Source organism: Daucus carota, chromosome 3 (assembly GCF_001625215.2).
Source record: "Daucus carota subsp. sativus chromosome 3, DH1 v3.0, whole genome shotgun sequence".
Lineage (NCBI taxonomy): Eukaryota > Viridiplantae > Streptophyta > Magnoliopsida > Apiales > Apiaceae > Daucus > Daucus carota.
In genome coordinates, this window is record NC_030383.2 from 47,912,024 (window position 1) to 47,925,527 (window position 13,504).

At 33.8% G+C, this 13,504-nt stretch overlaps 1 protein-coding gene and 1 pseudogene across 1 annotated transcript; both read left to right on the top strand.

Moving 5' to 3' along the window:
• The first annotated feature begins 118 nt into the window (after positions 1-118).
• Positions 119-4,903, top strand: LOC135151292 (ABC transporter B family member 15-like). The gene is made up of 5 exons (XM_064089196.1): positions 119-241; positions 455-912; positions 1,082-1,622; positions 2,170-3,078; positions 3,212-4,903. The coding sequence occupies exons 2-5, from the start codon at positions 470-472 to the stop codon at positions 4,586-4,588; spliced, it is 3,270 nt and encodes a 1,089-aa protein (XP_063945266.1). The 5' UTR covers positions 119-241; positions 455-469; the 3' UTR covers positions 4,589-4,903.
• Positions 4,904-5,066: 163 nt separating this feature from the next.
• On the top strand, positions 5,067-7,878 carry LOC108212588 (ABC transporter B family member 15-like; annotated as a pseudogene).
• The last annotated feature ends 5,626 nt before the right edge of the window (positions 7,879-13,504 follow it).

Below are 13,504 nucleotides of genomic sequence, written 5' to 3' on the forward strand. Positions count from 1 at the left end.
TAACGTCTTATATATCAACTTCTTACTGGTAATTTTGATCATTTTAACTAAATGTAATTCAGAGGGGTACTGCTGGACGAGAACTGCGGAAAGACAAGCTTCAAGATTAAGAGCAAGATATTTGAAAGCAGTACTAAGGCAAGATGTCGGTTACTTTGATTTGCATGTGACAAGCATCGCGGAAGTAATCACTAGCGTTTCTAGTGACAGCCTCATTATTCAAGATGTTATCAGTGAAAAGGTTTCCATATGCTCTATATAAATCTCATTCTGATTATCTGGTATCTCTTTATTGCGCCTTTGACCACTGGCTAGCCAAAGTCCACAGCAGTTTTGAAAACTTTCCTAGTATGATACCTGGAGATGGATGATTTCTAATTTAGAGAAAGTATTTATTATTTCACGTGTGTGCACTTAACAACATGATATAATTAAAAAATTAAAATTACTACAGGTCCCCTTGGTTGTGATGAATGTGGCTGCATTTTTCGGTGCCTATTTGGTGGGATTCTTGATGTTGTGGAGACTAGCTATTGTTGGGTTGCCGTTGGTGGTAATATTGGTTGTTCCAGGATTGATTTGTGGGAGAAATCTAATGGGAATTGCAAGAGATATGCGAGATGAGTATAACAAAGCAGGTACAATAGTGGAAAAAGCAATCTCATCAATAAGAACAGTTTATTCATTTGTTGGAGAGAATAAAACCACGATAGAGTACTCTGCTGCACTGCAAGGAACAGTAGATTTGGGAATTAAACAGGGATTAGCAAAAGGTTTGGCTATTGGAAGTAATGGCCTTGTGTTTGCTATCTGGGCCTTCATGTCTTACTATGGTAGCAGAATGGTGATGTACCATGGTGCCCATGGTGGAACTGTTTTTGCTGTTGGTGCTGCCAACGCTTTAGGTGGATTGTAAGTATGTTGTTCGTATATGACTTATTTTCACAGTTAGAATCATAATCAGTATATAACCCACTGAGATTTGTTATTATATGTAGGAGAACTATTCGATTCTCTTTGTCAATATTGTACTTTCTGTTTTATTTCTTTCATCAGATATTGCCTTCTTTGTAAAAATTAGGTCACTTGGTACTGCTTTATCGAATGTGAAATACTTCTCTGAAGCCATTGCTGCTGGAGAACGAATAATGGAAATGATAAACAGAATCCCTGTGATTGATTCAGAGAACAAGGAAGGTGATATTCTAGCAAATGTATTGGGGGAGGTGGAATTCAAACACATTGAATTCGCATACCCTTCAAGACCAGAAACTACAATATTCAAAGACTTGAACCTCAAGATTCCTGCTGGGAAGGCAGTGGCATTGGTCGGTGGGAGCGGCTCTGGGAAGTCAACAGTAATAGCATTGTTGCAGAGATTTTATGATCCAGTAGGGGGAGAAATAATGGTGGATGGAGTAGGCATAGAGAAGCTGCAGTTGAAATGGCTGAGGTCACAAATGGGCTTGGTGAGTCAAGAGCCAGCATTATTTGCAACAACAATAAAAGAGAACATACTTTTTGGCAAAGAATATGGAAGTATGGAGGAGGTTATAGGAGCGGCCAGAGCTGCAAATGCTCATAACTTCATTAGTCAGTTGCCTCAGGGTTATGATACCCAGGTTTGTTCTGCTTTGTCTCTTTCCTTTACGTCTATTTTGATTTTGTTTCTTAAAGATTTACGTCGGTCAGTCATTAGAGATACATTATATAGTAAATTGTAAAGTGGTGGCCGTACTTTGTCTAATGTTGTTGTATTTTAATTGCTGGATTTCAGAATAGCGACATGATGACAGTCTTTAGAAAAGGTGGATGATCGCCAAAAACTTATGGCTGGACTTTACATTTATTTTTGAAAACATTGGATGTTAGCCACTTCTTTGAAAGATGAAAGCAATTTAGCCACTAAATTGTACATTTGAGAATCCAGTCACATAGCTATAGCCAATAAACTTCACCCACCATTTTATATTTTGGTCAAAATTATATTTTTATAGTTTGTTTTCTTCTATACATTGTCATGTCTAGTTGTGATATTTTAAGGGGCAGATTCAAATGAAATTGTATCCAAGGGACGTCTGCTTTTAACGATTAAGTTGCAACCTTTAACCTGTCTAACAAGGTACCATAGCTAGTTACTGCACTCATACTCTTCATGCATCCTGGCAGGTGGGGGAAAGAGGCGTTCAAATGTCAGGAGGACAAAAGCAGAGAATAGCAATAGCTCGAGCAATTATCAAAGTACCTCGCATCCTCCTCCTAGACGAGGCTACCAGCGCTTTGGACTCTGAGTCTGAACGTGTTGTACAAGAAGCACTTGACCAGGCCTCTGTTGGCCGGACCACCATCATCATTGCCCACCGTCTCTCAACCATCCAACATGCTGACCTCATTGCCGTTATTCAAGATAGCAAAATCACAGAGACTGGCTCACACCATGATCTCATTGAAGATACAGACAGCCTGTACTCAACTTTAGTCCACCTCCAACGTTCCCAAAAAAATAACGTGATGTTGTCTACTGGTACCAACAATACTAATTATAACGGTGCTTCAAAATCTAAGACTGACATCAATAGTACAAGTTCTCGAAGATTTTCAAGGATTAGTCGATCAAGCCCTGCCAACCAAGGAGATGGTGAGCATGTCAATATTGAGCATAAAAATACTAATCAGCAAACTTTGTTAGTACCATCATTTAAAAGACTTCTGGAAATGAATCTTCCTGAATGGAGGCAAGCTGTATTAGGGAGTGCTGGGGCAATCTTATTTGGTGCCATTCAGCCAATTTATTCTTTCACTATGGGTTCTATGGTATCAGTGTATTTTCTGTCGGACCATGCCAAAATCAAGGAGAAAACTAGGATTTACGCTCTCTGTTTTGTTGGTTTGGCACTGTTCTCTTTTATCGTCAATGTAATTCAGCACTATAACTTCGCGGCTATGGGTGAGCTCCTGACAAAGAGGATCAGAGAAAGAATGTTGTCCAAATTACTCACTTTTGAGATTGGTTGGTTTGATCAAGATGAGAATTCCAGTGGTGCTGTTTGTTCCAGGCTCTCCAAAGACGCTAATGTGGTACGTATGTTATTAGATTATATATACATCTCTGTAAATTTTCCATATTGATTTCAATTTATTAAGCAGATGCTTGTTTATTAGCTGATTTTGTTGAATGATACTGTGAACAACATTTATGATTTTTCTTCAGGTGAGATCTTTAGTGGGTGATCGCATGGCCCTTGTAGTTCAGACACTATCAGCAGTGACAATAGCCTTCACCATGGGCCTAATTATTGCTTGGAAGCTTGCTATTGTAATAATCGCCATCCAGCCCCTTATCATTGGTTGCTACTACTACAAATGTATTTTGCTTAAAAATATGTCTGCAAAGGCTATCAAGTCACAAGACGAGACTAGCAAGCTGGCAGCAGAAGCTGTTTCAAATCTCAAAACAGTCACAGCCTTTTCATCCCAGGACCGAATACTCAAAATGCTCGAACAAGCCCAAGAAGGCCCACATTGTGAAAATGCTAGACAATCAAGGTATGCAGGTATCGGTCTAGGAATTTCCCAGAGTCTCATGGCATGCACTTGGGCATTGAACTACTGGTATGGCGGCAAACTCCTTTCTGATGGTCTGATCAATTCCAAGGCTTTCTTTGAGACCTTTATGATCCTGGTAAGTACAGGTCGGGTAATTGCTAATGCCGGAACCATGACTAGTGACATTGCCAAAGGTTCTGATGCTGTTGGATCAGTTTTTGCTGTCCTGGACCGAATCACGCTCATTAACCCCGAAGACCCTGATGGCCATAAGCCTGAGAAAATAAAGGGCCACCTTGAGCTCCAGGATGTTCACTTCACATATCCCCTGCGGCCAGATGTGCCAATTTTTGCAGGTTTCACAATCAAGATTGAAGCAGGGAAATCAACAGCATTAGTGGGGCAAAGCGGCTCTGGCAAGTCAACCATAATTGGGCTGATCCAGAGATTCTACGACCCTCTTAAAGGTTCAGTAAAAATAGATGGAAAAGATATAAGATCGTTTCACCTCAGATCACTGAGGAAACACATTGCACTTGTCAGTCAAGAACCTACATTGTTTGCTGGAACAATACGCGAAAACATCACCTACGGAGCATCTGATGCAACCAACGAATCAGAAATCATCGAGGCAGCCAAGGCAGCAAATGCTCATGATTTCATCACTGGTCTAAAAGATGGATATGATACAGGGTGTGGCGACAGAGGATTACAACTCTCTGGTGGTCAAAAGCAACGCATTGCAATCGCCCGAGCAATCCTGAAAAGTCCAGCTGTGTTACTGTTAGATGAAGCTACAAGTGCTCTTGATAGTCAAACCGAGAAAGTGGTGCAAGATGCACTAGAGCATCTTATGGTGGGAAGGACTAGTGTGGTGGTGGCACATAGATTAAGTACAATACAAAACTGTGACACAATTGCAGTGCTTGACAAAGGAAAGGTTGTTGAAAATGGAACTCACTCGGCCTTGCTAGCAAAGGGATCCGCTGGGGCCTATTACGCTTTGGTTAACCTTCAAAGATTAAGGGACACCAACGGCTAAGAGCAAGTCCAAACAGGTTACCTATACGATGTCCTAAACTCACATTTAGGTCATGTGTAAAAAAAATGCACTCCAACACTATCACTAGCACAACCTTAATTCTCCAAGCCATTACCTATTTATAAGTAACCCGAGGCATTACCTATTTAATATTTATGAATAAAATAATCATCCCTCTTCTTCTTTCTTTGTCTATTCTCTCCTTTTACCCCTCTCTCTCAAATTTATTATTAAAATAATATTAGGAGAACAAATATAGAGATTACTATTGGAGTTGACACTAAAAATAGATTACTTAAATCACTAAAACATGCTAGCACTCATTATTTTATATTATTTATAAGTAATAGGATAAGTAACTTATTAGACTTGCTGTAACATCTTGGATTTTTGTAATCAAGCTACTGGTTTTTTCTGTCAAGTAGTTGGGGGTGACCAAGGTGTCTCATAAATCTATACTATACTATAATAAGCCAACATGGGTATAATTTGTAGTCCACAATTTTAGTTATATTTTTTGGTTTGGTACTCTCCCTTTTGGTACTACAAGTCTACAAATGTGGAGTCTATCTATTAGTCTTACATTGTTAAATAGCTTCAAATACTAAAAAGACTCATAACAATATATTATCGTATATTATTTCATTAAAAAATTATAATGATGTTATAAATAAAATTATAAAATATACAATTTTGAATATCTTTTTTTTAAGGGTCTTACATTGTTAAATAGTTTCAAATACTAAAAACACTCATAACAATATATTATCGTATAATATTACTCCTCTTAGATGAGGCCGCTGTTGGCCGCACCACTGTCATCATTGCCCACCGCCTCTCCACCATCCGAAATGTAGACCTCATTATTGTTGTTCAAGATGGCAAAATCAGAGAAACCGGCTCATACCATGACCTCATTAAAGACCCGGATAGCCTGTACCCAACTTTAGTCCAACTCCAACATACCAATAAATTGTTCATTGGTACCCACAGTACTAATAATACTGCCATTGACATCAATAGTAGGAGTAATCGAAGATTATCGGTTGTTAGTCAATCAAGCTCATCTAACTTGGGAGGTGAGTATATTAGTGTTGACAAGAAGAATCCCAGTGACAAGATTTTTCCAGTACCGTCATATAAAAGACTTCTAGCATTAAATATACCTGAATGGAAGCAAGCTTTTTTAGGGAGTATTGGGGCGATTTTATTCGGTGCCATTCAGCCTATATATTCTTTCACTATGGGTTCTATGGTATCGGCGTATTTTTTGGCGGACCATGGCAAAATTAAGGAGAAAACAAGGATATTTGCTTTCTGCTTTGTCGGGTTGGCATTGTTCTCTTTAATTGTCAACATAACACAACACTATAACTTTGCAGCTATGGGTGAAAATCTGACAAAAAGGATTAGAGAAAGAATGTTGTCTAAAATACTCACTTTTGAGATTGGTTGGTTTGATCAAGATGAGAATTCTAGTGGGGCTGTTTGTTCCAGGCTCGCTAAAGATGCCAATACGGTATGCATATATTATGCACATTTTTTAATTATTGCACAGTGATTTCAAAATTAGTAGAAGAGTAGCAAATCATATTTCAAATGGAATATATTCAGAACTATACTAACATATATGTTTCCTGTTCAGGTGAGATCTCTAGTGGGCGATCACATGGCACTTGTAATTCAGACACTATCAGCAGTAACGATGGCTTTCATCATGGGCCTAGCTATTGCATGAAAGCTTGCTATTGTGATGATCGCCGTCCATCCCCTTGTCATCGCTTGCTACTACTGCAAACGTATTTTGCTGAAAAAGATGTCTGCAAAGGCTATAAAATCACAAGACCAGATTAGCAAGCTGGCAGCTGAAGCTGTTTCAAATTTCAGAACAGTCACAGCCTTTTCTTCCCAGGCCCGAATACTCAAAATGCTCAAACAAGCCCAAGAAGTCCCAAGACGCGAAAGTGCTAGACAATCATGGTATGCGGGCCTTGGTCTTGGAATTTCCCAATGTCTGTTGTCATGCACTTGGGCGTTGGACTATTGGTATGGTGGCAAACTTATTTCTAATGGTGTAATTGATTCCAAGGCTTTCTTCGAGACCTTTATGGTCTTAGTAAGTATGGGTCGAGTTATTGCAGATGCGGGATCCTAGACTAATGATCTTGCTAAAGGTTATGATGCTGTGGGATCAGTTTTTGCTGTCTTGGACCGATGTACGCTCATTGAACCTGAAAGCCCTAATGGATATAAGCCTGCCAGAGTAATAGGCCACATAGAGCTCCTGGATGTGGACTTTGCATATCCCTCGAGACCAGATGTGACAATTTTTGCCGGCTTCTCAATTAATGTTGAATCAGGGAAATCAACAGCTTTAGTGGGCCAAAGTGGCTCTGGTAAGTCAACTATAATTGGACTGATTCAAAGATTTTACGACCCGCTTAAAGGTTCAGTAAAGTTTGATGGGAAAGATATAAGATCATTTCACCTTAAATCACTAAGAAAACACATTGCACTTGTTAGTCAAAAACCTACATTGTTTGCTGGTACAATACGCGATAACATCACCTATGGGGCACCTGAGGAGACTGGTGTAATGGAAATCATTGAGGCAGCTAAGGCAGCTAATGCTCATGATTTCATCACCGGATTAAAAGATGGATATGACACATTCTGTGGTGACAGAGGATTACAGTTATCCGGTGGTCAAAAGCAGCGCATTGCGATTGCCCGAGCCATACTAAAAAATCCAGCTGTTCTACTATTAGATGAAGCTACAAGTGCTCTTGACAGTCAATCCGAGAAAATGGTGCAGGATGCGCTAGAGTGCGTTATGGTGGGAAGGACTAGTGTAGTAGTGGCACATAGATTAAGTACAATACAAAGTTGTGACACAATTGCAGTGCTGGACCAAGGGAAGCTTGTTGAAATGGGGACCCATTCGGCTTTGCTGGCAGAGGGACCCACCGGAGCCTATTATGCTTTGGTTAACCTCCAAAGAACAAATACTAACAACTGAAATCATGGTTTCTGTAATAAAGCTGCTGGTTTTTCTATCAAGTAGTTGGAGTGATGGGGGTGTAGCAAGTCCTGGCACCTATAATACAAGAAGGCATGTAAGAAGATATGTTTGTTAAGGGTCATGTTATTAGCCATGGAACCATTAGCCATAGATGATAGAACCCTTATCTTATTTCTAGTATTAGTTAAGATTCTGCAGTAGAACTATACATGAAAAAAAATGTCTTATATATGTATTATATTTTGAAAATTATTTTTGAACGCACACAACGATATCAAAAAACATGTATTTAAATTTAGATTCTGAAAAACTATATAGAGTTCTGCTGGTGATTTTATAGTTATATTTTAAGCATTGGTTCTCTCTTGAGCGCGACGTTGTTTGTTAAACTTCAATGTCGTATATAAAGGAGTAAGTCTTCAAATTTAATAATATATATTTGTATGCAAAAAGCTAATGATCAGGTTAGCGGTGATTAAAAAAAAAACTATATTTCCTTGAGACATGATCTTATGATTTCTTTTTTCTTGTTTGATCATGTTATATAGAAGCTTTTTACTTTGTGAGGACTAGGAGGGTGAACAAGGATTCACATTTACATTCTGATTTACTTTTAGAAGAGTTTATTTATTATTCCATTGCGCTAAACTATATATTGTTTCCAAATAACATAATTTAGCTCTTATTATACACTAACTTATAACCCGTGCAATGCACGGGCGGTTATAATATTTGTTATTTCATCGTATATATTTTAACTTAAACTAATTTTACTGTAAAAATAAAATTATGATAGAATAATATGATTAAATAAAAATTTTATTTAACAGATGATAAATTCTTAATAGTTAATTTTGTCAAATGACTAACTAAAAATTAGGTCGAACATATATATTTTACTGAGAATGTTAAAATACGTTTTTTTTTAATGTTATAATTTAAGAAGATCTATAAAGATCTATAAAATCATATATAAATCAACCAATCAATCTTTTAATATTTCGTTATTGATAATTAATAATATAGTATTGAACATATTAAGTTAAAAAAGACGCGTAAAATCAAATACTGACCCATCATATTAACGTAAATGTTTTGGTTTAATAGATAATAAAAAATAAATTATAACATATTATAAATCAAGAAGGTTCGTGGGTCGAATACCAACAGGCTCACTGAACTTGACTGCCCTACCGACTAAGTGACTAACTGAACTTTTCATGTTTCGGATTTAACAGTATAATAATATATTATAGATTTATAATATTACTTTTAAAGTGAGTCCATCAGTGTATTTTAAAATAATGTTAATGTATTTTGGTTGAAAAATATCACAGGTTATTTATTAACAATTATATATAATGATATTATATTTTTATATATGTAGCTCGTGTTAAAAGATAATATATTTTAGTTAAAAAAATAATTGGTATATAGATAGGACCGTATTTTGGCCGTATAAAAGCCCGCGTATCGACTGATCAAAATTTTAATACTTCGGGTTTAATAGTATAGTATTTTTTAAGGTTTGACTTTAGTTTTGGTATAGTCAAATAGGTTTTATATTTGTTTTATGTTTTGATCGTATATTTGTTTTATATTTTAATTTGTTTATATTTTGTTTAATAGGTTTTATATTTGTTTTATGTTTTGATCGTATATTTGTTTTATATTTTAATTTGTTTATATTTTGTTTAAAACCCACTAATTTTGTTTGAAGCCCGTTAATTATAAAAGTGTGTATAAAAGCCCGCGTACCGACCGACCAAACTTTTAATGTTTCGGCTTTAATAGTACTAGCCTTTAACCCGTGCGAAGCACGGGCGGGTATATAATTCGTAATTTATTATTTATAACTTAAATTTTAACATCATTTTATTAATATTTTAATGTTAACGGATTGAATTTCAATTAAATTATATTATTCAACTAACTATATTTTTTCTCCCGATTACTTGAAAATGGACAAACCCCAATATATATATTTAATCCGAATATATTTAAATATATATATTGGTACATTTAATCCGAATATAGCACACGTAGATTTAAAAATAAAAAAAATCAGAAAATCCTAATCTTTTCCAAACATAGACGATCGTATAATACCTTTATAGACGATCGTGTAATACCTTTGAAAGATTCAGTAATCTAATCAAATCGAATTTCAACGTACAGTAGAAACTCTTTAAATTAATACTCGGTAAATTAATAAACTCTCTAAAATAATAAATTTGTCCAGTCCCGACTTGGGCCAATGTAAAAAATTGAAAAACTCGATAAAATAATAAGATAATAATTTTTCGGGAGATCCCTTTATAATTTTCAATCCCAATAAAATCATAAATTAATAATTCATAAAAACTTGCTTAAGAATACTATACATTGAACACATTCATTCTCTTGTTTACATTTACTGTACAGTATTTCAAAAGTCATTATTGATTTCCAATACATATGAACACAGTAGTTACTAATTTACGTTGAGCCCTAAAGTTCGCATCAATGTAATTATAAGAGATATAGACTAATTTGACTTTTTGTTTGATATGTACAATATAATCAGTTAAAAAATCTTTAAATTAATAATTATTAATTTATCGATAAATTAATAACTCTCTAAATTAATAAATTTCTCCGGTCCCGACATTATTAATTTATAGAGTTTTTACTGTAATTTTGTAATCTTGGTTTTTTTTACGACAGAAGCTAAGGTTATTGTTAAAAAAAGATATTCAAAATTATATATTTATAATTTTATATATAACATCATTATAATTTTTTAATGAAATATTGAGTGTTTTTAGTTTTGAAACTGTTTAACAATGTAAGACTAATAGACTCCACACATTTGTAGACTTGTAGTCCCAAAAGGAGTGTACCAAACCAAAAAATATAACTAAAACTTGGACTACAAATTATACCCATGTTGGCTTATTATAGTATAGTATAGATAGTATAGATATCTGATATTGAGCTATATAAAACATACAACAGCTGAACATGTTACGTAAACAATACGGCAGGATATATAGGTGCGAATTATAAGAGAGGAGGCCCAAACATCATTATTTTAACACAAATGAATATCAATGTCATTTTTTTTCAAAAAAAAATGGTCTCAACTATCACTTCAAACGCAACTTCTGTGTTGTGTTTTAATTCTACGAGGAAAACACAAATTGAAATTGCGTTTTTAGTTAAAACCACAACTTCAATATCCGTTTTCAACTGAAACCACAACTTAATATTATGTTGTTGTTCGATATTATAAACACGACACAAAATTGCGTTTTGAACTGACATTTTGGACATTTTTACAGAGACAATAAAAACTTTTTATGTTAAACAGTGATATTTTAATGCCAAAGGTTCTTGTGACAATAAGATATATACCTTTCTATTTTTGAAAAATTATAAATATATTTTAACAATGCTCTTTCTTTTTTCTAACCAGCTGAAAGATGGATTTGAAAATATGATCATCCATGTTTTAGTTATACTAGCTTAAAACCCGTGCAATGCACGGGCGGTTTTAATATTTGTTAATTTATCGCATATATTTTAGATTTAACGAATTTTATTGAAAGTAAAATTGTGATAGAATAATGTTATTATAAAAATTTTTATTTAGCAGCTAAATAAATTCTTAATAGTTAATTCCTTCAAATAGTTAATTTATAATTAGGTCAAATATATAATTTTTTAATGATAATGTTAAAATAATTTTTTTTACATGTTACTCCCTCCGTTCTTGAATATCTGCCTTTTGACTTTTTCGCACACATTTTAAGATATTTTGACCACATAGCTAAAATGAATAATTGATTATATAGACAGGTCTGTATTTCGGCCCAAAATTAAGAAAAAATAATTAGTTATATAGATAGGCCCATATATCGGCCCAAGTACCGACCGACCAAATTTTTAATGTTTCGGCTTTAATAGTATAGTATATATATATATATTTTTATCATCCTAATTATAAATGAGGTGAACAGAGTTGTTGCGAAGAAGTGTGAGAGTTAGGGGCCGTTTGGGTGAGCTTAAAATAAGTGCTTCTTGCTTAAAATAAATAAGTGGAGTAGAAGTTAGAAGCAAGATAAGACTTATAAGTGATTAAAGTGTTTGGGAAATAAGTAGAAGTCCTGAAACAAAAGCTAGCATTCCTAGCTTTTTATAAGTACTTCTAGACTTATTACACAAACGGTACGAATAAGTGCTCATAACTTATAATCCAGAAGCTGGACTTATAAGTCCTAAACAAACGCCCACTTAGTATGCTTAAACACAACCTATTGTGCACCCAACACAACACACACTTGCGTTCATGAGCAATACCCAACACACACTTGCAACTGCATTCGACTCTTTCCTGAGCCAACACTTTTTTTTAGTAATTTCACATGTTGTGTACACACAAAACACCGGCTTTTTTTAAATGTAGGAATCTGCGGCTGCTTACGATGGGTAAAGCCTGAGCTCACAAACACTTATTTACTGTTCACCTTCACCTGTTTATACATATTTTATACATATATGTATAAAAATACTAATATTAATGCTTACTTATTTTATTATATAGTTTTTATGTTTTTGGTGATTTGAAATTATTAAGTAAAAAAATTAATATTTAATTAATAAATATTTTTTATCTTATTATATTGGAAATGAATTATGATCATGGTCATACATAAAATAATATTTTTTTTCAAACACTTTCACGGCTTTAAATAATAAAAATTACTGGGCTTTGGCCATCCCAATCCAAGAGTAAGTCCGATCGACGGACTATTCCGTATATTTTTTTCTATGATAATAATTTTTTCTTAAATAATAGAGTGTCCGAAAAAGATTTGACAGCTTAGTTGATTATTTAGTTATATTACTAGCTTATAGCCCGTGCAAAGCACGGGAGCTTTTTAATTATTTATAAATTTTTTAAATATATTTTAAATGGTGTGAAAAAATTTAATTTATAAATAATAAATTAAAATTGTATGTGTCATGTCAATGTATTAAATTCTTTCTATCAAATTTTAAATTATTTTGAGTAGAATATGTGACGCCAACTCCTATTAGATTATATTTATAAATTTATTTTATATTAGAATTATTATAATGTGATTTAAATATTTGTCTAAAAATTTTTATGGTTCGAGATTAAAATTGATAAACACAATTTATTTTGAATTAAGAAGATGAATCATAAACATGCAATAAGATGGTAGAATTTAATTTGGATTAGGAAAAAGTTTTTGTATTCGTCCTCACATAAATCGGGCTTATTAATTTTGAAATATATTAGATAAAAATAATTTTGTGACGGTGCGATTTATATGATTCTACAAATAAAATTGGCAGAAAATATTTATTTTGGATTAAAAAAAATCATAAACACGTGAAATACAGAATTTGTTTTGGATTTAGAAAAGGAATTATAAACATGTAAGTAGATATCAGTTGTCTTATGGAACATACGTTAATTTTGTTATAATCTAACGATGCTTATTTGTTCAATATAGGATCCGATGGATAAAAATAATTTTTTGACTGTGTGATTTATGCGATTCTATAACTAAAATTTGTAGGAAATATTTATTTTGGATTAAAAAAACCAAAAACACATGAAAGACAGAATTTGTTTTGAATTCGGAAAAAGAATTATAAACATGCAAGTAGATGTCAGTTTCCTTATAGAACAGAATTTAATTTTAATCTAATCTAACGGTGCTTATTTGTTCAATATACGATCCAACGGATAATAAACTTTTGGATCATAGGACCATGCGACCAAATTATCTCCCTTACGCTTATTATATATAAGTATATAATTTGATAAATGGACTGACGGGGATATTCTATTATTGAAAAAAAAACATTTATATTCTATC